This window comes from Vespa velutina, chromosome 16 (genome assembly GCF_912470025.1).
Source record: "Vespa velutina chromosome 16, iVesVel2.1, whole genome shotgun sequence".
Taxonomy (NCBI): domain Eukaryota; kingdom Metazoa; phylum Arthropoda; class Insecta; order Hymenoptera; family Vespidae; genus Vespa; species Vespa velutina.
In genome coordinates, this window is record NC_062203.1 from 4,450,854 (window position 1) to 4,477,813 (window position 26,960).

The following is a 26,960-nucleotide window of genomic DNA, read 5'->3' on the forward strand; positions in this document are numbered from 1 at the left end:
TATAAGTTTCCAATTAATTTTAACTAATAAGTTAAAATTTATTAAAAAAAATTTTTATTTCAGTCTCGAATAGTATCAAATAAAAAAGGTAACCGAATATATACCTACATATGTATGTATGTATGTACAAATCCATTATCTAAAATACATATTCATTAACAATTCCCAGTCATGTAAAATTTAAAAATATTATACTTTCCATATATAGAAAATACTTTCCATAGGTAGAAAAAATGAAATAGCTTTCATAAAAAAGAATATGTATTATATGATGTATATTGATAACAATAATCGTTTTTAAACATATAGGAAGAAATAGAGAAACGTTATACGATAATGTTATCGTTAGTGCTATCGATCCCATTAATATAAAATCGATTATTTTTCGGTAGAACGCACGACAATATTTTTATCATTGGTTAACATGCGTAAACTACATTGAGAAATTTCAAAATTTCTAAGAATTTAGAAGCAGATAAACAGAAAAAAAGAGACAGAGAGAAAGAAAAAAAAAGGAAGGGAGAGATAAGGAATGGACAAAAAACTGCCAAGTACACAAGATACGTAGATTTATTATCGTATAATAAGTATAATAATTATTATTCTTCAATCAGACCCCCAGCAACGATTGCATCACTCGACATCGTATGACCCTACCATGGATAGAAAATATATTTTGCGCCTTGTTATCGCGTTAATTCAATCATTTCTTTAATTTATTTATACTTTTCTATATGTAGGAACAAAAACAGAAATTCGTGAATTTTGTTTTCTTTTTATTCTTTTATTAATTATTACATTGCTTTTTATTACGTTTTGAGTAAATATCCAAATTTGTAAGAATATTATAATATCGTTGTGTGGGTACATATACATAGTTAATATTCAAGCAGAAGAAAAATAGATTTTGACATTTAAGAGATTGAAATTATTTTATATTTAATTATTTCTCTTCGGCAAGATGATTGACATAAAAAAAAAAAAAGAAAAAAAATGATAAATTCAGGCTGAAGTTCAATTGATTAATAAAAAAAAGATGACGCAGTAAAAAAGACAAATATACTTATGTTTCAATATATTACAAGAATAAATAAATAACTCTTATTTCGATCAATTCTTAAAAAAAAATAATTTCGTAATGCAAAATTTAAAGATACATTGGCTTGTTTATTTTTATTCGATAAGTGAATTATTTTTTTTTTCTAAGGATTTTTTCAAAGGGAACTTTTTTTTTGGAAGTTGATAATAGATCTTTAGATTGTTATCGATCTTCTACTTAGAATTAAAATTGATTCGCACAAATTTCACTAAATAAAATATATGTGATCGATCTAAATCTTTAATAAACAAGCAAATAGCTAACATAAGACAAGGAGTTCGTGCTTCCCTCGCTCCTATCTTGAGAGTGGGAGTTCAGCTATAAGAAGATAATTGACGATAGAACGAAGCAGTTAGGTTCCAAACCAGCATCGAGGAAGGAACACCAAAGATTCTTCTTCTTAGTAAATATACTAAAAATACCTGTGAAATAATTAACATATCTACGGAAATCTACGTTCTACATTTTACGTGAAGGTACGTTTTTTCTTTCTCAAGATTTTAGATTATTATTTTAAAATTATAATTCTTTTTTTAACATTATAATTTTAATTATAAGAACTATAAATATTTCTATACTATAGTTCTATCGAAGAACCGACTTATTTTATTTGTTTTTTCTTATATTTTTACTTCTTCTTTTTTTTTTCTTTTCTCTTTTTTTTTGTTTTTTATTTTTCTTTTTGTTCATTAAAGGAACATATGCCGAATGACGTCATTTTGCAAATATTAGACACTTGTAAAAATAATGTGAATGAGATGTATATACTTTCGACATGCATATTCGATTTGAGAAAAAAAAAAAAAGTAGAAAAAATGATATTCTTATCTGTAATTATAAATAATAGGCAGTCTGTATTATTGCGTAAACTCAATATAGATATTAAATTCAAGGTAACATTCGGAATACGATAGTTTCTACATATACTTTTATATTATGTTTCTTATGTTCGTAAATCGCTTGTTTAACTCCTATAATATATTATGTATACATATTATAGATATTTTTTCTAAGATTAAATAAAAAGTATAATAAATTTTGAATTCATTATAATTTTTCAAGAAACATTTAGATTAGAATTTGTTTCGTTCAAATTCCTATCCATTATTCGAAACATATACGTTATTTTTCTTTACAATAAATTAAATTAAAAAACGGAAAAAAAAAATTGCAATAGATTTAAAGGAGTTTCAATAAAAACCATACAAATTTTTCGAGAAGCATGTAATCTTAAGATATTTATTTATTTATTAAACATATGCCTTTATCTATCGTAATTATCACGATTTGGAAATATAATATTTCTTACATACATAAACACATGAAACTTTGTAAATACACATTGAATATTATTTACTTCGCTTATTATTTCTATCTCGAAGTAAACATCTTTCAAGGGCTATTTTTTGTTCAAGGATAACATGTCTATCAACTTGAGAAGCGTTCTTATAAGTGACCCTGTGGACGAGTCCTGTAGCTCTCTGCTTTCTGAATATGGAATTCCTGTAACTACGAAATACAAACTTTCAAAAGATGAACTTATTAAGGAACTACAGGTAATTACGTAAGGAAACATCTCAAAAAATTTAACATGTTTTCTTTGTTGTCCTTTTATCTGTTCAGTAAAATAAACAAAGTTTAACGATATGTTATTAATTATTACTTTTACATTTGTTCCAGTCAATGAATTAGAAAAATTTAATTGCTTTGAAGTCAAGAATTCGTATCGATTTGATCAATCTTTCTGATATAAAATTAATCAATTTTTGAAAAAATATTCGAATACTCTTTTCTTTTTCTTAAATTGAATAATATTTATTTAAAGATTAAATAAAAAAGAAATTATTTCTTCTTTTTCCAATTTTTTTTTTCATACAATTTCTTTATGATAAATTTAGAAAATTCACAGTTTTTAAATTTTTTCTATTGCAGCGATAAAAAAGCCATTTATATTCTTATCAAATTCAAAACACTTTGATTAATCTGGACAAAATTGTTCAATTCATTATAAAAGTATATATCGAATGTATTTTGTTTTTCGATATCAAAAGACAAGAAAATGAATGGATATAATGGAAAGTGAAAATATTTACAAATTGTTATTTCCATTTCGCACTTGAATAAATATATAAGACATTTAAAATTTATTCCTGAGTTAATACATATTGCATTTTCAATTAGACTTTGTAATCTAATCAAGGTTTTCATCGGCATTTGCGTCCCATCCTTCGAATCATTTCGTATTATTCTAACGAATAACGAAGATTCTTAAGAAATTAATTGAAAATATTTTTTTCTATATAATAAAAGTTATATCATTTCAAAAATGCACCCTTTCCATATCACTTTTATATATCCAAGATTACAGGATAGATGAATAGAAAAAAGGGAATAGGGAACATTCATAAATAAGTATTAATCAAAAATATATAAAATATGTTTATATACGATATATTTCTCTCAAGAGTATGCAATCTTTTCAAAACTGCATCCATTTAATTTCACTTTCATAATTCCAAGGTTACGAGATTGATAGATAAAAGAATAGAAATCATCATCTATTATCCATAAATTGATATTTATCGGACATATAAAGTATGCATGAACAATCGTACATACATATACAAAATGAAATATTTCTTTGCGAAAGTATGCATTTTTTCTTTTTTTTTTTTTCTTTTTTCTTTCAGAAGAAAAAACTGCATCATTTCACTTTCATTTTCATTTTCATAATTCGTACCTAGATTACAAAATAGATGGATAAAAATAAAAGAAAAAAAAAAAAAATAGGAATCATCTATTGCCCATAAATTGATATTTATCAAGCATAATATTATGTACGTATAAGTGTATCTTGCAAGAATACGTATGCAATTTTTGCTAAACCAATTACCTCCTCCCTGCCACTCTCTTTCTCTCTCTCCATCTCCCTCTCCCTCTCTCTCACACTCACTCTTTCTTTCTGTCTCTCTCTCTATGACTATTCCTCATTCCAGTTCTTCCCTTTCTTTTTCTATCTCAGTATCTCCCCCTCTGTCACTCGAATAATCTCGCAAACGTCGTTTATTCGTTCGTTTTCTTTTATCGTTTGCAATCCACTCTGCGAATCCGGTTATATCCAGTTTTGTCGAGGAGGCAGAATACCGGTTAACTGCATAGGTCGTTGTACCATAGCAGCCTGAGTCTGTTTCTTTTTTATCTCTCTTTCTCCCTCTCTCTCTCTCTCTCTCTCTCTCTCTCTCTCTCTCTCTCTCTCTCTCTCTCTTACTATTTCTCTCTTTATTTCTCCTACCTTCTTTCCTCTTGCCAGCTAGTTTGTTTCATTTCTTATTCTGTAGCATTCATACTCCCACTTCATATCTTTCTACCTTTATATTTCAACAGGCAACGCATCGGCGTAGAAATTGCTTATACCCTTACATGAAACTTTCCGACTCGATAGATCTTTATAGACAGATATATATATATATATATATATACATATGTATGTAAGTATATATATATATATAGAGAGAGAGAGAGAGAGAAAGAGAAAAGAAAAATTGCTACAATTTTTTTAACGATTCGTCATTTTGAACTTTGATCTCCAACTTTTGATGTTACACTTTTAAAAAGAAATAAGGCTGGAATAAACTATAATTTAGAATTTTAAAGAAACGGGCGTTCATTCAAAATATAATATAACATATTTTATGATATGATTAATATAGATCAATGATAAATAATTTTGCTTATTACAATATAATAATGAGTTAAACTAATAAAAAAATATAACAAAATATATATATATATATATATGTGTGTGTGTGTGTGTGTGTGTGTGTGCGAGATATTATTATAATACATAGAATACAAGTCCGGAAACTATATACGAAGCGGACACGAGATGATTCCTTATAAAAAAAATTAAAAAAAATATAATAGAATAACATTTTTTCATTCGTGGCTTACTGTTAGTTTTTGGAGAAAATGAGCAAATCGACTTTGAATTATAATATATATATATATATATATATACAATATATATATATATATATATATATATATATATATATATATATATATATATATACAATTCAAATAAAATATAACATAACATAATAAAAATGAATGATAATTTTTATATCTTATACTTCGCTAATGATAATAATAATTTCTTTTCTAGAACCACGATGCTCTAATCGTACGCTCGGAGACGAAGGTCACAGCTGATGTAATATCCGCCAGTTCGAATCTTCGTGTAATAGGTCGTGCTGGAACTGGAGTGGATAACATTGATCTTCAAGCAGCAACACGCAAGGGAATCCTTGTATTAAAGTAATTGTTTTAATCTTAAATTCGATTACATTTCCTTTTATCATAAAGATTATGAACGATTATATCTGTGAAATTGTAGTACACCTGGTGGTAACAGTATAAGTGCTTGTGAGTTAACATGTGCAATGATATCTGCATTAGCACGTAACGTGGTTCAAGCGGCTCAATCGTTAAAAGAAGGAAGATGGGATAGAAAATTATATTCTGGTTTTGAATTGTTTGGTAAAACACTAGGAGTCTTAGGTATGGGCAGAATTGGCCGAGAAGTAGCAATAAGAATGAAATCTTTTGGAATGAACATCGTTGCTTTTGATCCATTACTAAAGAATGAAGATGCTGAATCTCTTGGATTTAAAAAAGTTAGCTTGGAGGAAGCATGGAAAGTGGCTGACTATATCACTGTCCATACGCCATTAATCCCACAAACAAGAAGTAACGAGATCTCTAAACAAATATAAAATTAATCATACAATGTTATACCCTTATATCTGATGGACAATTGTATTTCAGATTTGATAAATGCTACGACCTTGGGAAAATGTAAAAAAGGTGTGAATGTTATAAACGTAGCTCGAGGTGGTATAGTTGATGAAGAAGCACTTCTAAATGCATTGAAAACTGGTCAATGTGGTGGTGCAGCTTTGGACGTATTTACGGAAGAACCACCAAAGAATTCTGTTATCATTGAGCTCATTCAACATCCTAAAGTTATTGCTACTCCACATCTTGGTTGGTCATCTATCTTTCTCGTTTCTAATCTTCGTTTTTAACTCTAATGAAAAAATGACATAAATCCATTTTCATTGTAGGAGCTAGCACAGCCGAAGCTCAACAACGTGTCGCCGTTGAAATAGCTCAACAATTTTTAGCTTTATCCGGAAAGACAATGGAGTATTCCGTAAGTGGTATCGTCAATGCTCCTCTTTTAGCTGCCGCGATGACGGAAGATAACGCACCTTGGATAGAATTATCAAAGAAACTCGGCCAATTAGCTGCAAGACTCGTTCAAGGAAAATTGAATACAACTGTACAAAGCCAAACTGTTGGCCCAGATATGGAGGATAAGAAATTCATACATACGTCTGTATTAGTTGGAATACTTACGGGGCAAACAAGAAATGGTTTAAATTTGATCAATGCACCGATGTTGGCTGAAGATATTGGTGTTGATTTAAAAGATAGTCATATGCCAGGTGATCACAGGGCGGTATTGGTTACCGTTGGACCACATCAAGTAAAAGGTAATGAAAATAGAATTAAATCTGTTATACTTCAAAAAGAAAATAAAAGTACAATATTATTATTCATTTTTATATTTTTATATTAATTATATAGGAACAATTCGTGATAACCAGCCATTATTACTCTCAGTTGACGATGCTCTCTTCCCTAATGACATAACACTGACGAATCATATCTCTCTGTACCGTGCAAACAGCGTACAAAGTGTAGCTGATATTGTTAATGTCTTTTCATCAAAGGGTATTAACATAAGTGGTTTAAATGCCAATGGCAACTGGATAGTCATACAAACTGATCGAGAAGTCTCTATTCCTGTTGATGGTATCGAAAGTTATTAAAATGGATTATGTATTTATTGGAGGCAATGACCATCAGCTATACACCCATTGAATGATTAAAAAGTATGAGATTGTTATTTTTGTTCAATCATCTCAGTATTTTAGAAATTTCTTATCTAAAAAGAAAATAATGAAATTAAAAAAAAAAAAGACATAATATTATATTTGGATCAATGTCAAACAAAGTTTGTGTAGTTTATCGTGTGGAAAATTTAGAAAAGTTCTAAATTTGTACATACACATGTTAAAAACAAAATGTAATCAACGAGATCGCTCATTGCCATTTTTTTCTTTATATTTCATTCAACCAAATTATTCTAGAGTCTAACTTTCTAAGATTTTATTCATTTTCACACGTGAAATAATTATTTATTGTTCGATTATTGAAAAATATGAGATCTTGCTTTTATGATTATAAAACATTTAAATAAATTTATATACTTTTCTATAATAACAATACCTTATCATAAAACATTCGTTTTTACTATATTCTTAAAAAAGCCTAAAATATATTGTCTTACAATAATCATCCCCATTATCCTAAAATTTTCACGATACTTTACAAAATGAAGCAAAATAAATAAAAATTTATTTTTGGTACCTCATTATTACTCTTTATTCTTCTTACATTGTCTTTTGCTTAAAGAAACTTAATTGAGATTTATTTTTGTATCTTAATATTATAATATATACTAGCATTTATACGTTAAATCCATAACAAATATCACATTCTCTCATTTATAGTATGTACACGATAATATATGTAGGCAAAAATAATAAAATATATGTGTCTATATATATATATGTGTGCATATATATATATATATATATAGGTATAAACATATATATATATATGCGTGTGTGCGTGTGTGTGTGTATGTAGTGTGTGATTATAGATGCATGTATATGCTTGTATACTGTAAAAAATATGTAAAATAATTAATGTTCACAAAATAGTAAAATTTTCAGATTATAAATTACATTAGTAACAAGCAACTGTATATGCTATATTAAATAACTTTTATCTCCATTATCAAATGTCATAGCACAGATATGTCACAATTTAAAAATCTAGAGAAAGATTTAACATTTTGGTTATTTATAAACACACTATTTAAAGATGTATAAAGTAGGGCCAAGTTTGTACACATTAGATATAGTATAAAAAAATAATATAAATAGAATTGCCTTAGAGATTTATATTCTTTCGTAACTATCTGCTCTACAGCAGTTAAATGTGAAAGTAATGCCATCCTACAAGAAGATAATAAAAATTGGATTTTATTGCAAATTTATTTACAATTTTAATAATATGCTATACTTACTCGAATAAGCGATGGAAGATCACACCAGAACTCATGATTTGGTAACATTTCCCAACCGGTTGCACCTCTTAACAATTTTAATGCTATCGCACCACCGATAAAATATAATCCACTGAACACAAATAATAGAATTACTAAAGTAGATCCCATAGAAATGGTGCCAGTAGACATTTCTTTTTTACATGGATTTATTGTTCCTGATGGTGGAACCTAAAATAATATTATACCATCTTTTTTGTATATGTAAAAATTTGAATAAAAGAAATATAAATTTCACTTATGACATACGTGATAGATAATATTATCGGAAACAAATCGTGTGGTACATCCTGTGTAACAATTAACGGTTGTTATTACATTAACAGTTGAATTTGGATTAATAATAGATATTGTTATATCATTGTATCCTAATACCAAGTTTATATTTGACTGATTCACAATTCCTAAGTCAGTAAATTTTGTTGTGTAAGAACTGGTAGCACAGAGCTATAATAAAGAAAGGATGAACATTAATACAAATACTAAAAAAAAAAAAATATATATATATATATATATATAAATGAAGTCAATAACAAAGCATCGAATAAGATAATCTACAATTTAATTGCTTTGTTTTCTCATCATATTACCGATCCATTTTGTTTAGTACACTGGAATTCATCGTTAGTTTTTACTGGTACATTTGCACAAAAATCGATATACAATGTATGAGACACTTTCTTGTCTAATATTCTAAAAAATAATATCATAAATGTACTTATTGATAATTTTGTAAAGATTAAACATCAGTAATCCATTAATATTGTTGTGCAATACAGTTACTAGAGATAAAGTAAGGTTAATATTATATACAAACCCTTTATCTATAAGGTTAATTAATTTCTTAACTTCATTATTAGGAACGACGCAAGTACAAAGGCTGATTGGATTACATTTTGCTAAAGATGTGTCACAAAAAAACATGAAAAATAATCCAAATATAATAAACATTGAGCTATACACAAACATCATTTAAGGCTGTTCTCTAGCTCTCGCTCGTAGAGCAATATGACCTCAGCGACAAGTATGGACAAAATATGAACTACAAGCGCAATAGGGAAATACTGCACTCACTATCACCCATTGCATCGATGAATAAGCTTGTAGAATATATCTCTTTCTCTTTCTCTCTTTCTCTCTTTCTCAAGAATAATCTAACAATCGAGCTGATATGTGAGAGAAATTTTTGTATATAGTAAAAATTTGATAGAAAGCAAGAAAAAACCCTTTTCCAAATTATACTTCTCCGAAAACAGATTAATGGAAAAAAAATTATACAATAAACATATCATATTTTTTGTTCTTATTAATTACTTATATAAATATCTAAAGCGTATTTAAGGAGCCAATTACTTGACATTACTTGTGATGAAATATATAACGTAAAATATAAGATATAAAAGATAACATCAACAACAAAATTCTTCGTTTTTTCTATAGAAGGATGATAAACATTGAATGAATTATACTTTGACACTTTTCCGCATTAATAGAAAAGAAATGATTAAACACTGCGTTTATTTGGTGATATTATTATTTTATCAATAAAAACAATCGATTACTTCATTGCTAAGCGCATGGTTGCAATGCAAATAATCATGAAACGCTAGTGAAAAATTTAAATCTAATGTAAAAGAAATTAAAATTATTTTAAGTTTTTTGCGCGTTTTCTTACGATCTTTGTAATTTTTAAGCGGATGTAAAATTGTTTAAATATTAATTTATTGTATTGCATTGTATTATGATTGTTTAAATAATTACACAATTACTGAAATTATTAAATTATAAGTTCTCACGTTTATAAAGAGATATGTATACATGTCTTGTACAGACGTCGGAGTACAAAAGAGAACTAACTCGATAATTGCCAAAATGATAGAAGGAGGACCGTATATGTTTACATACACGAGTAAGTTTATATACCCGTGTGTATGTTTATATACGACCCATAAGCCCTAGATGAAAATTTTTAAATATGAAATTTATTTGAAGATTATCTGAAGTTTTTCGCGCTTTACGATCTTCGTAATGGTTAAATGAATGTATTATTGTTTAAATATTAATTTATTGTACTCTGCGTATATTATATATTGTTTAAATAATCATAAAATTACCGAAATGATTAATTTCTAAATTTTCATATTTAGAAAGAGAAAACTTCGATATTCACTCGTCGAAGTACAAAAAATTACTGATAAAGTAATTTGGTAAGCGTCAGAATTTGTCAAAGTTTTATTTAATATAATTTTTTATAATAATAGATTATAAACCTTGATGAGAGAAAAAATATCTTTTCTATGACTTTTCTCTCTCTCTCTCTCTCTCTCTCTCTCTCTCTAATATATATATATATGTGTGTGTAGGGTTAACCAATAGCTGTCCTTACATTGCGTATATTTGTTTGTGATTGGCTAGAATAATTTTGGCCAATGAATAAGCATGTACTCATGCAAATGGTGACTAGGATCGTTAAAGTGAAACCTTTCTTATAGTTTCATTTGAAATATTCAAAACGCTCGTATGCTTGATCGTTAGTTGCGTTTGACGCAATTGAAATATTTAATTTAAAAAAAATAGAGTTTATTAGCCAATATTCATACCTCTTATGACAGTAAGTAATTGTTTGAAAATAATTCTTTAAAATGTGTAACCTTAAAATCTCTTATATATCATTTATGACATTGTATGATTTAATGAAATCCATTGAAAATAATAATTTATTTCGTTCTTATTAGAATTTTATTTGAATTAATTTAGGTTAATTAGATAATTTTTAATAATTATTTAGATGGAGCCTATGACTTTGGGATCACCTGTTAGTAGCCCAGTACAAAATCCATGTAGCCCTGGTGGTACCTCCATGTATCTTCCAAGTTTTCTTTTAGGAGATACAAATATTGTAAGTAATAATTTCTTTTATATAATTATAATAATATTTCTAAATTCTTTTTATATAAATATAATGTAATTTTCATTGATTAGCCCGTCAAAATAGGAGTAACGAGTCCTCAAGATAATAGTATAAGGCATTTGAATGCAACCAATTGTAGTATAATGTCGCCGGTCTCCCAATATGGCACACCAGACTATCGTATTAATCGTCAGAAGGCTGTTTTTGGAAATGCTACTACGCCGAATACATCTCAAATAGGTGCAGAAAATCAAGCCGGTGGACCGCCGACTCGTGGATTGTTTGATGTTATAGAAACTTCGCCGGCTTTAACGACTCATAAAGTAACATCAAATCAAAACACACCAAATTTTTATCCAAATCAGTCGAAAATGTTAATGAATTCAATCAACAGTATGTTATTCCCAGATAGCCCATTGAATTTGAATGCTAACGAATCCCAAGGACTTTTACAATGGGTTACTGTCTTTGGTTTTCCTCCAAACGCTATTAATACAGTACTTTCTCATATTTCTAGCAAAGTTCGTATAATAGATAAACATCCACCGCCTTTGCCAATAAGCAATTGGATACATTTGAAATGTGCGTCCGAACAAGAAACACAAAGAGCATTAGCATGTAATGGTAGTATAGTTTCTGGGTCAATTATGATTGGCGTAATACCGTGTACCGATGAAGCTGTTATTTTGAGCAATGATAAAGAAAATCGCTCCAAATTAAATGGAAGTATGAGATCCTTTGGTACTTCTAATAAAATTAATCAAAGTAAAGATCAGAGTACACCGCATACACCAATTAGAATAAAAAATGCAAGACCTCTTGCAGTTGGATATAGTCAACATTTAAATTCACAATCAGTACAATCACCAGAAAATGTTCCACAAAAATCTACTGGTTTAGTTTCCAAAGCAATGGAATATATGTTTGGATGGTAATCAAAATGTTTATAATATCATAGTTATGTGAAGTTCAATTGCAATCTAATTTTTATAAAAAAAAAAAAATGTACATTAATCAAAATAAATACATTATTAAAAATATTTACTTAACTAGGGATAAATAAATATTTTATAATTAATGTTCTCCAATTATTAAATTTTTATACTTTTATTGCACTGTTTTGAAAATTTTTAAATGAACATTGAATAACTGCTGAATAATTTAAAAAAGTAAAAGTAATATTATTTATAACTTCTCAAAATGATTCTCTGTTGATATGGTACTGTCCAATCTTATTGTTATATTAAATATACATATAGTGTGAATAATAGTTAAATCTTATGCTACAACATGATACATATATTTCTTACATATTGTGAAACATATGACAAAACAATTCGTTTATTTGTAAGATAGTGATGTATAATTTATGAATATGGTAATTTTGCACTTGTTTCTTACTTAGATATGGTATTCGAGTATATTTGTTAGGCTTGTATTGAATTTATGATAAAAATGACGGATTTACGATGTATAATGAAATAATTCTAATGTATATAAAGAATTAATATACACATTTTATTCTAAATATATTAATAGATATCGAGTTATTATTACATATGACATGTTATAAAATTTCAAATCTATTATAGAGTATGATGAAATTTTCTATTTTTTTTTTTTTTTTTATTTTTTACTTTTATTTTTTTATTTTTTTTTATTTAAAACAAAAAAGAAAATCGCTTAATTCAAAGAATTCTACAATTAAAAAATCTAATTTTTACGTAATAACAATATTAATTTATAATATACGTCCGCTATAGATACTAATAAATAAAATCTTATTATTTCATCAAAGTACCTATTTTCAATTTATTAGTATTATTTTGGACTTTCAATAGTTGCACTACCCAAGTCAGTCATTTTAGGATATTTTACTTTTTTCTTATCTAGCTCATCTTGCGCCCATAAAATCATTTTTAATAGATTATTTAATCTTGGACTGGTAGATTCTCTATGTTCCATTTTCAATATAGCAGCATTTAGTTCACTGGCAATCTACACAGTAAAATTGTAAGTATGTATTAATAGTAATAAAAAATTGCAACAAAAAAGTAAAATATCTTAATTAGACCATTACCTTTTGTCGATGAGTAGGATGAAGAAGATCGCTGAAAGGACTTTTATGTGGTTCATCAAAAGCCAACAAAGCCAAAGTACGTTCCAATTCGCACAATATATTATCATCTGACTCTCCAGCTTCGCTAAGTTGATCTTGAGCAAACTGTAATGCCTCTTCGATTCTCCCAGTACGAATTAATTCGATGAGATGTAATTGTTGCAGATGAAAATAAAGATATCTATCATTATCCAATAATTCAGGATGCAATTGATTGACCAAATCCGTAGCTTCTTGAATACGACCATTTTGTATAGCATCTCTAATACGAATTCTATCATCCAATGAACTCAATTCTATTGTCGGGCCAACTCCAGATTCTTGTTGAAATTTTTCAGCTGCTTCTTTAAACCCTTCTAAAAAGACATAACATCTATTACAAAGACATATAATGTGATTAAAGGTAAATTATTCTTGGATAATAGAAAAAAAAAAAGTACCAGTTACAAGATAATTCATTATCAAATTATTCATAGAGACTCTCTGCATATGCGATCCTTCTTCAAGTTTAGCGACCCACTCGTCTTTAGATATACCATCCTGTTTCTCCGGAAAGCTCATTGTCCTTTGAAGAATATTCATTTAGAGAATAAACCGCTGAAGATTTGTTAGCCTTCTAATATCTTTACAATCTATTCATGTACATATGAATAAAATATAATGTCAGAATAGGTTATTGTATTCCTACAATTATATATACCGTTAATAATTTTGGATTATTCAAGAACACACTTTTCATTTCACTTCGCACGTAAATGATCGGAAAATTTATAAGAAAAAGAAAAAAAAATAAACAAACAAACAAACTAACAAACAATCTCAATTTGCCTAATTTTTACTACGTTTATTTCATCTGAAAACTTTTATTTGGTCGACACAATCTATTTTTACAATGATTGATTATAATTTTGTTTTCTACAAAAGAAAATATAAAAAGTTTATACCACTTTGTAACAATCTTTTTCTCGAGTACGCTTAACTGTGGTATACGTGTATATGAAGTATTACCTGTCAACATGAAGTTAAAAACATTAGGCATTATATTCAACGTACGATATAAGTACAATAGAAAAGAATTATTTACGTTTCATGTAAATTTACGTTTGTCTTAGTAACTCTTTGATCGGCCACCAGACGTCGTTGTTGAATGTAGTGTCTAATCATGGCCGATCCGTTGAGTTTGCTTCGACAATATAATGTTAACAAAAAAGAAATTATTGAACGGGAAAATCAGATTATTTTTGGTGAATTTTCTTGGCCAAAGAACGTAAAGACCAACTATTTAACATACGGGTAAGTTTTTCTAAGAAAATAATCCGACAAATATTTATATAAGCTACAGTCTGTCTGATTATCACCATTAAAGGATTAAATGTCGAATATCGTATAATACTATATAGAAATAAACAATGGATAGAAAAAATTCATCGTTAAATATAAGTATCAGAAAAATTGATAAAATCTTTATCTTTATATCTTATAATGCTATTTGTCAAGTATTTCAATTTTTATATGATATATTATCAGGATAATCCGATGCAGCAATGTTTCATACAAAATACCATATAATTTAAAATATATTTTAAAGTATTTAATTTTAGCAAAATATTGACTATATGTATATATTTATAGATCCGGTAAAGAAGGAACGGCGAAAGAATATTATACTCTAGAGTGCCTCTTATTCTTATTAAAACATGTACAACTTACGCATCCTGTATATGTACGACAAGCTGCTGCAGAAAAGGTTCCTGTCGTACGTCGTCCAGATAGAAAGGATCTTTTGGCCTATCTCAATGGAGAAACTGCCACATCAGCCGCCATAGATAAGTCAGCTCCATTGGAGATTCCGACTCAAGTAAAACGTACAGCAGAAGATAGTCTGGAGAGTGGATCTTCTAAGAAACCTCGTTTTGAAGAAACTCATGTTCAAAAAGTTAAGGAACAACTTGCGGCAAGACTCGATGCTCCTAAAGAAGCATCGGTCACAGTTGACAATATCAAGTCTCTTTCAGAGGCTATGTCAGTTGAAAAGATTGCTGCTATTAAGGCTAAACGATTGGCTAAGAAACGTACCACCATCAAAGAAAATGACGATATTGGTATGGGCTCGGATTTACGTGTTATTCTTGATATGGATGTAGACGATACAAAGGATATAGTTTCGAGAGAAAGACAATGGCGAACACGTGCAACAATTTTACAAAGTAGCGGTAAAATATTTGCAAAGAATATATTTGCGATTCTCCAAAGTATTAAAGCTCGGGAAGAAGGAAGACAAAAGGGTCCTGCTGTTCCTACCCCAATGGTTACTCCGCGTTCTACTCCTATGAGACCGTTACCACAACCGGCTGTTTATAATAGATATGATCAGGAAAGATTTATTAGACAAAAAGAAGAAACAGAAGGATTTAAAATTGATACTATGGGCACTTATCATGGAATGACTTTAAAATCTGTAACAGAGGGTACTAATCCAGCAGTAAGAAAACCACAAACCAATCCATCCACGACTCCAACTTCTGGATTATTACCAACATCTGCTGCTAAACTTACACCTCAACAGGCTGCACAAAATAAAAGACCTAGTAGAACTCCTATTATCATTATTCCTAGTGCAAATACTTCTTTGATTACAATGTATAACGCCAAGGATATTCTACAAGATCTGAAATACGTGAGTAATGAAGATAAAAGAACTCAAGGTTGTAAACGAGAAAATGAAGTTCTTTTACAACGTCGCAAAGAAGGTGGTTTGACAGTTCCATATCGCATCGTTGATAATCCACAAAAATTAACGAATGCAGATTGGGAAAGGGTTGTAGCAGTATTTGTTATGGGACCAGCATGGCAATTTAAAGGTTGGCCTTTCGATGGTAATCCGGTTGAGATATTCTCTAAAAGTATGCATCATTGATTATTTTATTTGAAAAGACAAATTTTTGCAATATTTTATTTTTATATAATTAAAAAAACAATTGTTCTTTTGCAGTTTGTGCATTTCATTTAAAATACGATGAAATGAGACTGGATGCAAATGTTGCACGTTGGGCTGTTACAGTAATTGAATTAAGCAGGACAAAAAGGCATTTGGATAGAGCTGCATTGATGATATTTTGGGAACACTTGGATAAGTAAATATTTTTTTTGTCTGATTTTTTCATGTAGTCATGTAATCTATTAAACTAAATTTATGAATTATATTATTACAGGCACATGATCAAAAATAAGCCTCATTTACGATTTTAAATCGATATGACTGCTAACGAAATAGTTGTCAATGATAGACTACTATTATAAAATTCGCATTTTGGGTACTTTTCGTAAACGCAAATTGTATATAGAATATAAAAAATAAAAGATCGTTGTATATATATTTGCAAGATAGTATAGCATATTCTCTTTCAAAACAAAAATTATGTATATTAGATTTCGAGTCTGCAAATTTCTTTATTGCTTCGACAAAGAGAACACTTGCCTTTTATGGGTATAAAATTTTTAAACATATCCAAAAGAATGAGTATTATTATTAATACATATAGTGAACATAATATACAAAGACAATTGTACATACTGCCTTTTCAAATGATTTGGCAGATTAGTACGAGATATTGATTTTTTTTTCATTTAATGTGTATGTATGTATGTATGTGTGTGTATTCATGTGTGTGCGTGCGTGCGCGCATACATATACATATATATATATATATACACACACATAAAACATACAAAATGAATTATCATAGGTTCGTGATACTAATATAAACGCATGTGCCTATCGTTAAGTAATACGTTTTAAGGAAAGCAGACTATATATACGCCTATACGTATATAAATGAAATATGTAATATGGTTTAATGTAAAATGTTTGGTGTAATAACATACACAAACCAAAAGTGTTATTCAACAGTGTTACGGTGAAAAAGAAGTTTATTAAAAAGCCAAATAAATAAAATCTTGTATATGTCACGTAATGCATTTGAAAGCTACATATTCGTTAAAATTATCCTATCAATTTCTCTATTCGATTTTTATTGATCGTAAAAACAAAAAAAAGATTACCTATACATATATATACACACATACATATAAAAGGATTTATGTTTCTTATCACCCCAGTGTCAAGTTTCAACGTGTATTTAGTAATTCGAAGCACGATGGATCACGAATTCCCAAGGGGCAGAGGGATCACTGTATTTTCTGTTCCTAAAAGTGAAGCCAAAGTAAATCCCTTCGGGGCATCGACTCTCGTGTTCAACCGATGCCGATTCTGTTTATATAGAAAATCGAATCTTTCTAACTCGGTTACGGAATCCCTATTACTTGGTAGAACCCATTGGTTTTTCTCACGGAAACTGATAATAATATAGTACGGTTTAAAAGTACATATTCCTTTTAGAAAAAAAGAAAAAGTAAGAATTTTTCAAACAACTTTAATTAAATTACATTATACAACAACGAAAAGTATTTAATGAAAATGTATGTAACGATGAAGTGTTATGACCAGTAAAAAAAAAAAAAAAAAAAAAAAAAAAAAGAAATTCGATGGTCATCGGTTTGATCAATCTGTATTTTATTTTACGCTTCACGATCAAAGGTCAATCGTTGAAGTGTATCGTAATAAATGATGCATGCTTTACTACGCTCGAATTGACTTAACTGTTGCGTTGAACTTTGAAGACGAACCTTTCCTGTTGAGAAGAAATTACCTTATCGGTTCGTAAGATTCGTTAAACCCTATACGATATATATACATATATATATATATATATATATATATATATATATATATATATATATATGTAAGTATGTATTTCATGCACAACGAACTGAGAAAATTAAAGATTTGTATAGCTCATTATATACAGGTGTGTGACATTTAATACGATCTCGAGCGGAAAGATAAAAAGAACGATTTTTTTCTCTTTTTTTTTTTTTAATAACGATTACGAAATAAGTTTATGTGCAACTAAAAATAAGCTGATTTATTTATTTTCCTTATTTTTTTTTCTTTTTTTCTTTTTTTTCTTTTTTTATTTTACAAGAAGGAAATCAAATGTTTACAAGGGAGAGATAGAGAGAGAGCGAAAGAGAGAGAGAGAGAGAGAGAGAGAGAGAGAGAGAGAGAGAGAGAGAGAGAGTACTACACATATATTACGTTATTAAAAAATACGTTACAAAGATAAAAGTTCTTTGTATTAAATTTAAAGAATTTCTTAGTTCATTTGTTAAGTTTTAGAACGTAGATATAGAAGAGAGTTGCCAAATTAGTGACGGTCAATTTCTTTTTTTTTTATTTATTTATTTTTTTTTTTTTTTCCTTTTTGATATAAATACCTATAGACATCGATAGGCATATATTAAAAATTTAACATATCAGATATCTTTAAAAAATCGACTGACAATCTTTGATATTAATTTTCATAAAAATTCGTAAAAAATAAATGGATGTAACTAAAAATATTTTGAAGTATGATAAAATTTTGGCAGTTCTCTTCTATCGTAATTAATAACGTTAGGATCGAGAAACGAATCAGAGTATATTATAGGAGCATTGAGTGCAATTTGGTAGGACACAAGGAATACCAGGAAATACAGGTGGTAAATGTAAAGTAGCTGATCTAGGTGGTGCGAGCTGATCGGCAAGATGATCGGCAAGACGATCGGTAACTTGAGCATAAACACGATCTCTAAGTTGTTGTTGCATGCTGGAAGCAAAGTAATCGTTGTATCGAACAGTTAGGGCAACGGTTTCTCGATCATAAGAGATTGGTAGAGTCGAGGGATCTGATGAATCGGAATGATGTATAATCGATGTGGGATAAGTTGTTGGTCCGGTGTTTGGACTGATATTTTTGGAAAGATGTTCAGGTAGGACGTTGAGAAGTCGGTAAGCATCTTCAAGATAAAGATTTCTAGTAAAGTTCGAGGAAGTCGGAGAGAAGTGATTATTGGTCGATAGATCTATATCATTTGTCGGTCTTTCTCGATCCAATGTAACTTGCGTTTGAGGTGGTCTAAAGGCTGAGGTTGGAACCTCGGCATTGGACATAGGACCAATCCCAAAACTTTCACTAGCAAAATACTCGATTGCCTTTAATAGATCTTGGCCACATCGTTGGAGAACCAGTTGTAAGACTGATAATTTAGTTCTAGGAAAGAGACGAGCCAAAGTCTCGATTGATCTTCGGGATACCGAAACTTCTTTATCCATCGATCCGTTTATTACTCCTTTCATCGATCTCGTTCCCTCGTCAGTCGAATTCTGAAGAAGAAAATATCTTCTTCCTGGTATATGATAGTGATAGAGCCAGGGCTTCCCAAATTTTTATGGGCCGTGAACCACTTTCGAATACGATCATTTTTTGCGATCGACTCCTGTCCTTAATGAATTTTTCTAACGAACATATTACAATACTCTCATATTTTAATATTTTAACGCAAATCACCAATTGGTCGCGACCCACACTTTGGGAATCTCTGTGATAAAAAATATGCCTGATCCAGTCTTTCTCATCTCTACTAAAACTTACCCTCTTCGTTGAATCATCCAATGGAGAATCGACTTTTCGAGGACTCATATCTTTATCCTTTTCTTCTTCTTGACTAGATATTCCTTTCGGTTCGGTCACAGCCATCCCAAATATTTTCCCTGCTGGAAGTCGGTTGAGTTTTTCACCTGTAGCTACTTTCGCCATCCTCAAGGCTATTGCATCTTCGGCAGCTTGTTGTCTCTTCAAAGCGACCTTATATTCGATACATTTTAATAGTAACTTTTATTTTCTCATTTTCTTTTTCCTTCTTTTCGTTTTCTCTCTTTTTTACTTTTTCTTTTTTCCTTTAGTTAAAACAACTTTCGGAAATATCGAATCGAGTTTGCAAGCTAATTCATTTTCTTTTCTTTATAAACTGATTCATCGTTTACTCGATACTCTACATATGTATGTCTTTTATTATTAGCATTCAACGTACTAATGTGTCTACACACGTATGGACGCATTTGGCACGCGTTATTTCAAGCTGGACCACCCACTAGATTCTTTTTTCGTCTTTTACAGAGATATCTACGTTATCGACGTCTATTAGATCAATTTTCGATTAATTCGATCTTAATGATTATCTTTGGTTTATTAACGCGAATCTGTTATACTATTAGATATATAAAATAAAGAATATTTTTCTCATTTTTTCGAGTAGTTTCTTTTTAAAATACATTTTCGCATCCCTTCGTGTATATTTCATTACAGATTCACAGCTATCACTACTACTTTTACATAGTTACGAGAGTTTATCTCGAGAAGATCGAACGCTTTGATATATGTAGGTGTGTATATATATATATATATATATATATATATATACATATACACATCTATGTAGTAGGGACAGGATCGAGTGTCATAATGCCTATGCAAACAGAAATGAAATGCTACACCGCGGGTTAATGGATTTCATTTTCATCTTTCTCTTTTCTTTCTTTCTTTTTTTTTTATGTGACGTTAAAAGACAGACCAAACAAGAAAATAATGTTTCTTCATTCTCATGCACAAACACTAAACATAATAATAATAATATAATAATAATAATCATAATAATGATAATATCGATAATATAAAAATTACCTGCGCAGCCATAACTCGTTGACGTTCAGCTATGAGGGAACATTTTGGACAGAGACATTCCCTGTAACGACATTCTCGTTTGTGTCCTCTTAACCACGATATTAAACCGTGATTTCTACAACGCGCACATTTTGGTCTTCTTTGCTTACTTTGTTCCTCATTAGCCTCATTTGTCGATTTGTTTTTATTCTTCGTACGCAGCATCGATATAAATCGTTTGTTTTGAAAATCAGTCTTTTATATTATTTGACTCTTCACATGGAACGGACACAACATTTAGTAATATCTTTTACACACGCGTTTCATTTTGTTATATTAAAAAAATCGTCACTGTTGATTATATAGCAAAAGAACGAAGAAAGGAAAAAAAACTATAATACAAAGCGTTAAATATAATATTTTAGATATGAAAATGTTTATAAAAATATCCACGTGATTCGTCGATGAAGAAAATTTAAATAGGCAAAAAAAAAATGCTTTTCCAATGATCAATGATCTCGTACAATCGTTAATCACAGACTGAAGAACTTTCTCAGTGGATAAGAAGGAAGAAGATCTCCAAGCTAATCTCCGGGATTTAGTTTCTTCCGCAAGAAACAGACGATTGGCTAAGAGGGATGTACAGGGTGTCGACTTGGGTGCGATTCCAGCATCCCTTAAAGTAAGAAGGGGATATAGGGGGAGGGTAAAAAGACAAACATCAGCCGGACCAGCCTTTCTTCCCGATTGGTCCCATTTTGTTTACTTTACTTGCCACTCCCACCGATCGGGAACTTAGTCGAGTATATGTACTCGACTTTCAAGTATGTGTTATTATCGTTCGTCCTGCGAAGAACAGGAAGTGAGTCTCGATCTATAGTAGTACATATATGTATATGCAGGTATATAAAAGAGATCTTTTACTTATTCGTAACACGTACGTTATATATATATGTATAATAATCGATAAGACGTTAAACACATCAACATAAGATTTTAATATGAACTTTTATCCATTGAGAAAAGCATATTATATATAATTCATGAGCAGATTGAAACTTGTTGCTTCGAAAGTATGAGAATGCTTCTAGAAGGAGTACTAAATCTAGAGAATATAGATATGTATACTGTTTACACGCGATCTATACTCATATATCGAGTCGGTGATTATGATAATGGTCAAAGTCATTTGAGATATTACAAAAAACAAATACATATATTTCCTTTGTATAATATAATCTACTCTATCCTAGTTGATTTTTTAAGATTAACTTTTAAATCGAAATGGATAAAAAGGAAAGAAAAGAAGGGGTATGCTAACAAGTACAAAACGAAATCTTACTGCCAAGAATCAAGATCATTTAATTCGCATTTCACCTTGTTTTTCTTTTTTCTTTTTCTTTTTTCTTTTCTTTTTCTTTTTTTTTTTCACGAATACAGAATTCGTAGCTGGGTTTTGAACGAGATTCGATTGGAATAATAGAATGAATGAACCATCGCAAATATTAAACCGGTCACATTCGAGCGTATTCGCGTCGCACTTATTTATAGATTATATTAAACATTCTTGTGCCGTACTAAGTGCATTCTCACGAGTCTATAGACGCAGCCATGATATGTAATTCCTTCGTTAGATCCATCCGAGCACTTTACGAACGATCGAAAAAGATCGAAAGTCATTTATGCGAAACTTTCGTATCTTTTCGCCATTTTGTTTTCTTTTTTCTTTTTTGTCTTTCCATCTCTCTCCCTCTCTCTCTCTCTTTCTCTCTCTCTCTCTCTCAAGCGCACACGCACACGCACACGCACTATTATTCGATACTATACTATCTTAAGAGGTTCGCATAAATATTCGTTACTTTAATCTCTCCTTTTTTATAGATTTATAGATAGATCTTTCAGGAAGCAATTCGTAATAATCATCGTTTTTATACCTATGTATTTATGTACAATGAGTCATAGAAATATTTGAGAAAAAGAACTTTGAAATTTTTTGTTAAAAAATTTGAAAATTGTTTATAATAATCATTAAGAAATTAGTGTGTACGAAATATGTTTATAAGTATTTGAATTAAAAAAAAATGGTTTCATGTCGTAGCATGTTATTGTATGCTTCTATTGGATATGTAAACATCAAAATCGACCGATCGTAGAGCGAGTTACGTTTATTCAAAGATTAATATCGTAATAAAATGATGAGTTTTACGATATATATATATATATATATATATATATATATATATATATATAAAATAACAATTTTATAAATCTTTATACAAATGTAATTCGCTTCAAGATTGATGAATTTTGATGATAGATCTGAACAATCAAATGTAAAAAATGTAGATATATATATATATATATTAGTGTTTTTTGTTTTTTTTTTTTTTATAAAAGTACTTGATAAAAAATTGAAAAAATTCTCGTTTAGTATTTTTTATTCATGCTACGACGAAAAACCATCTTCCTTTTTATTTTTTTTCCTTTTCTTTTTTTTTTCTTTTTTTTTGTTTTTTTTTCTTTTTTTTTAATTATTCATAGATATTTTTTATATACACAACACTAATTTTTTTTTGTTTATTTATCTATTTTAAAATTCAAAATACTTGCCCTATAATAACATAAAAAATTCTCATTGGATTTAAAAAAAAAATATTGAAATATTTCTCTAACTCGTTGTATTGTTTCAATGTGAGCCAGCGAAGATACGGATCGAGAGAGGGCTTACTTTATGTAAATCGATCGTTTACTTAACGGCAAAGAGCTTAAGATCTAAGAAAATGTTATCAATGAATTGATACGAAAGTGGCACGAACGACCATTTTATTTTGTTATTATTGTTGTTTTATCGTTCGGAAAAAGTCGTTCTTCGAAGGCAATAAATTACATTTTTTTTGTCGAATAATTATAATACATATTTTGCACTCGCGTATTGTCAAAAATGTCGATCTTCACATAATACGATCGAGCAAGACGATTATGTTTATTTTCGATTTTCATAGATATGGTCAAATGATATGGTCCATACGTGTGTAATTTGTACTGAGTTTATAATGTTCACTTTTCAAAATTCATGTGTTCATCCTTAATTAAAGAACTTCGAAAAACGACCGTACCGAATTTTTATTTACTTATTTTTTTTTTTCTTTTTTTATTTATTTATTTATTTTTTATTTATGTGTATTTGGAATCGGTTACAGGTACATACATGTATCTTGAAATAATGTGACATTGGGCTTGTTATAAAGACGAATAAAAAATAACAGTACAATATTAACATTCGTACAAATAGCGTCAATCGGATAAAAATCATTGTAGATGTTTCATTTATTTATTTATTTATTTATTTATTTATTTTTTTGTTGTGTGTATCTCTTGGTCGTAAGTGCCTGTCCTTTTTGTTTATCTTGTTTTCTCTTTCTTTTTATTTATTTCCTTTCTATTTCTCTTTTATATATGTATATATATATATTTTTTTTTGTTAATAGCATACTATATATATATATATATGTTATGTAGAAGCGGTATAATGAAAATTCTTTCTATTTTTTTCGATGTGCTCGAGCGAATGATAAGAATGTCGAAAGAGCATGAATTCGTTCATACACTCGACGGAAGCAGAACGCGCGTATTATATAGTTTTCCGTATTTCGATCTCTCTCATCCGAATGATGATGATAATAATAATAATAATAGGAATAATCATTGGTTTTTTTTATCAGGATTGATAAAGGTTACGTTGGATTTTTGATAATAGTTGTATTCCTTTTTTTTTTCTTGCGAAAATGAGTCTCTTCGATACCTGCTTTCTTCCAGGAAGGCAGTTCGAACTTATACACATATTTTTCTTATCATTAAATTAATTAACTATAATAATATAAATGGATGAATAATAACGATCTTTAAATAATTAAGTTACAAGATTTGGTTTCATTCGTTTATAAAAAAAAAGTTTCATCGAATTCATGAAAATAAAAAGGTGAACGTTCAAGAAAGAAAAGAAAAAACATTCGAAATAGGTGATCGAATAAATAATAAGTATATGATTACAATGTTATATAAAATATAAAAACTTAATTTCATTAAAATTAATTGAATTAATTAATTTTAAAGGTGATAAATATACAAATAATAAATCTGGACTGCCTTCACGTTACATTTTTCCGCATAAAATTCGTCTCTCTCTCTCTCTCTCTCTCTCTCTCTCTCTCTCTCTCTCTGCTTTCATACCAATTGGCCCCGAAATATCAAAGGACACGATTGTCCTATTCTCTTTCTCTCTCTCCTATACTTTTTTAATCTTTTTTTCATATTTTTTTTTCCACGCCACTGCGACATTTTTTTCGATATCGTAACCTCTTCTTCTCCCTTATTTTGTTTTTCTCTTGCGAATCCAAGGGCTTCAAGGGTCGATTTCATAAAAGACTAAATTTCTTTTTTGACTAGATCACTATATATATATATATATATATATATATATATATATATATATATATATATATATACATATAAATATATATATTGTATATGTATATGTATGTATATCCTTTACACTCTCATGCACTTCTATATGCATAGACGAGACTAAAAATAACTATAAATCTCTAAAAAACCGACCAATATATATCAAGAGAAATAATAAATCAACTAACTTATTCAAAGTTATTTCGCAAAAAATTTGCAAGTATCATTTATTTTTATTATTATTATTATTATTATTATTATTATTATTATTATTATTATTATTATTATTACTATTATTATTATTATTATTATTTGGTCGGTTTTTTCGAAATATCGCGATTGCTATGACTGTACATACAAACAGGTCCAAGAGCAAAGGACGCAAAAGATATAAAGCGTCTGTTTCTACCTTACACATCTATTTTTTTTACTGGAATATAGAAAAATTTTTATTTACAATTTACAGCTAAGAAATTGATTGAACTAACGTGTATGTATGTGTATGTGTATGTATATATGTATGTGTGTGTGCGCGCATGCATATACCATACTATATAATATATACATATAGATATCGTACGCACTCGTATATATACGCATATATATGCGTATATATATATATTTACGTACTTAGAGAGGACGAATAAGGATAATAAGAGAGAGAGAGAGAGAGAGAGAGAGAGAGAGAGAGAGAGAGAGAGAGAGAGAGAGAGAGAGAGATGGAGAAAGAGAGAAAGAAAGAGAGAGAGAGAAAGAGAAAAATAAGAAAAGAATAGCATTTAACTTTGTTTTTTTTTTTCTTTTTTTTTTCCTTTTTTTTTCAATAATCGTAAAACCTAAAATATATAAGGGAAACGTAAAAGAGATCTAGAAAATCGTTTGAAAATTCAAACGCCTTCATTTTTTTGTTCTTGTCTAACTATAAAAAAAATTATTTTCTAAAACAGATATGAAACCATTTTGCACCGTTACACGTTAAGTCTTTCGTATCTATCGACCTATATACCTGGCCACATATTCAACAGTAATATAAGATATGTATTCTTTTGTCAGCTCACATCGTTTATACTTAACATCGTCTCGAAAATACTCCATCATCTATCATCTGTGTGTGTGTGTGTGTGTATGTGTGTGTATTAGATAGTAGAGTGTTATAGCACGTAACACATGTACTATATATATATATATATAGTACAGTATACAGGGTAGTATAGTATAGTATAGTATATATAGTACAAAGTATACAGTATAGTATATACAGTACAGAGTATACGTTATAGTATACATTATATTGTATAGTATAGTATATATATACACACTCTATATCATCTGTTATAACATATGTACTATATATACATATATATATATATATATATATATATATATATAAAATAAAAAAATGAATAGTATAGCGATTTGCTCAATCCAATCGATACAACTTCGATTAATATCGATAATCTATGTAATGCTTTATCGTGTATCCCACACGCGAAATAATGGACAAA

General features: G+C 29.0%; 7 protein-coding genes across 10 annotated transcripts in view; 3 read left to right on the forward strand and 4 right to left on the reverse strand.

The window, feature by feature from the left end:
- The first annotated feature begins 1,421 nt into the window (after window positions 1–1,421).
- Window positions 1,422–8,597, forward strand: LOC124954732 (hydroxypyruvate reductase). Its single transcript, XM_047508077.1, has 7 exons — window positions 1,422–1,575; window positions 2,515–2,655; window positions 5,265–5,416; window positions 5,496–5,848; window positions 5,927–6,145; window positions 6,226–6,657; window positions 6,752–8,597. The coding sequence occupies exons 2-7, from the start codon at window positions 2,521–2,523 to the stop codon at window positions 6,994–6,996; spliced, it is 1,536 nt and encodes a 511-aa protein (XP_047364033.1). The 5' UTR covers window positions 1,422–1,575; window positions 2,515–2,520; the 3' UTR covers window positions 6,997–8,597.
- LOC124954734 lies at window positions 6,732–9,406 on the reverse strand. The gene is made up of 5 exons (XM_047508080.1): window positions 9,178–9,406; window positions 8,951–9,053; window positions 8,610–8,807; window positions 8,322–8,531; window positions 6,732–8,250 (listed from the first exon to the last, which is right to left on the reverse strand). Exons 1-5 carry the CDS (start codon window positions 9,330–9,332, stop codon window positions 8,194–8,196), a joined length of 723 nt encoding a protein of 240 aa, XP_047364036.1. The 5' UTR covers window positions 9,333–9,406; the 3' UTR covers window positions 6,732–8,193.
- A 1,393-nt stretch (window positions 9,407–10,799) lies between these two features.
- Window positions 10,800–12,801, forward strand: LOC124954657 (nucleoporin Nup35). Its single transcript, XM_047507898.1, has 3 exons — window positions 10,800–10,971; window positions 11,149–11,259; window positions 11,343–12,801. The coding sequence occupies exons 1-3, from the start codon at window positions 10,966–10,968 to the stop codon at window positions 12,204–12,206; spliced, it is 981 nt and encodes a 326-aa protein (XP_047363854.1). The 5' UTR covers window positions 10,800–10,965; the 3' UTR covers window positions 12,207–12,801.
- A 170-nt stretch (window positions 12,802–12,971) lies between these two features.
- On the reverse strand, window positions 12,972–14,427 carry LOC124954947 (glucose-induced degradation protein 8 homolog). Of its 4 annotated transcripts, none has more exons than XM_047508630.1 (4): window positions 14,335–14,427; window positions 13,831–13,955; window positions 13,352–13,746; window positions 12,972–13,269 (listed from the first exon to the last, which is right to left on the reverse strand). In XM_047508630.1, exons 1-4 carry the CDS (start codon window positions 14,406–14,408, stop codon window positions 13,093–13,095), a joined length of 771 nt encoding a protein of 256 aa, XP_047364586.1. In that variant the 5' UTR covers window positions 14,409–14,427; the 3' UTR covers window positions 12,972–13,092. The 4 variants fall into 4 exon arrangements, with proteins under 4 accessions (XP_047364586.1, XP_047364588.1, XP_047364589.1 ...); XM_047508632.1 differs by having other exon boundaries at window positions 13,831–14,022; window positions 14,335–14,420; XM_047508633.1 differs by having other exon boundaries at window positions 14,091–14,392.
- A 95-nt stretch (window positions 14,428–14,522) lies between these two features.
- On the forward strand, window positions 14,523–17,359 carry LOC124954944 (parafibromin). Its single transcript, XM_047508626.1, has 4 exons — window positions 14,523–14,683; window positions 15,023–16,293; window positions 16,383–16,524; window positions 16,603–17,359. Exons 1-4 carry the CDS (start codon window positions 14,553–14,555, stop codon window positions 16,637–16,639), a joined length of 1,581 nt encoding a protein of 526 aa, XP_047364582.1. The 5' UTR covers window positions 14,523–14,552; the 3' UTR covers window positions 16,640–17,359.
- LOC124954946 (doublesex- and mab-3-related transcription factor dmd-4-like) lies at window positions 15,618–23,445 on the reverse strand. Its single transcript, XM_047508629.1, has 3 exons — window positions 21,013–23,445; window positions 19,924–20,136; window positions 15,618–19,655 (listed from the first exon to the last, which is right to left on the reverse strand). Exons 1-3 carry the CDS (start codon window positions 21,214–21,216, stop codon window positions 18,924–18,926), a joined length of 1,149 nt encoding a protein of 382 aa, XP_047364585.1. The 5' UTR covers window positions 21,217–23,445; the 3' UTR covers window positions 15,618–18,923.
- Window positions 23,446–26,787: 3,342 nt separating this feature from the next.
- LOC124954948 (GTP-binding protein Di-Ras2) overlaps window positions 26,788–26,960 on the reverse strand; it is a 5,770-nt gene continuing 5,597 nt past the window's right edge. The window contains exon 4 of the mRNA XM_047508634.1: window positions 26,788–26,960. This exon is cut by the window's right edge and continues 3,239 nt beyond it. The gene's annotated coding sequence lies outside the window, so the exon portion shown is untranslated.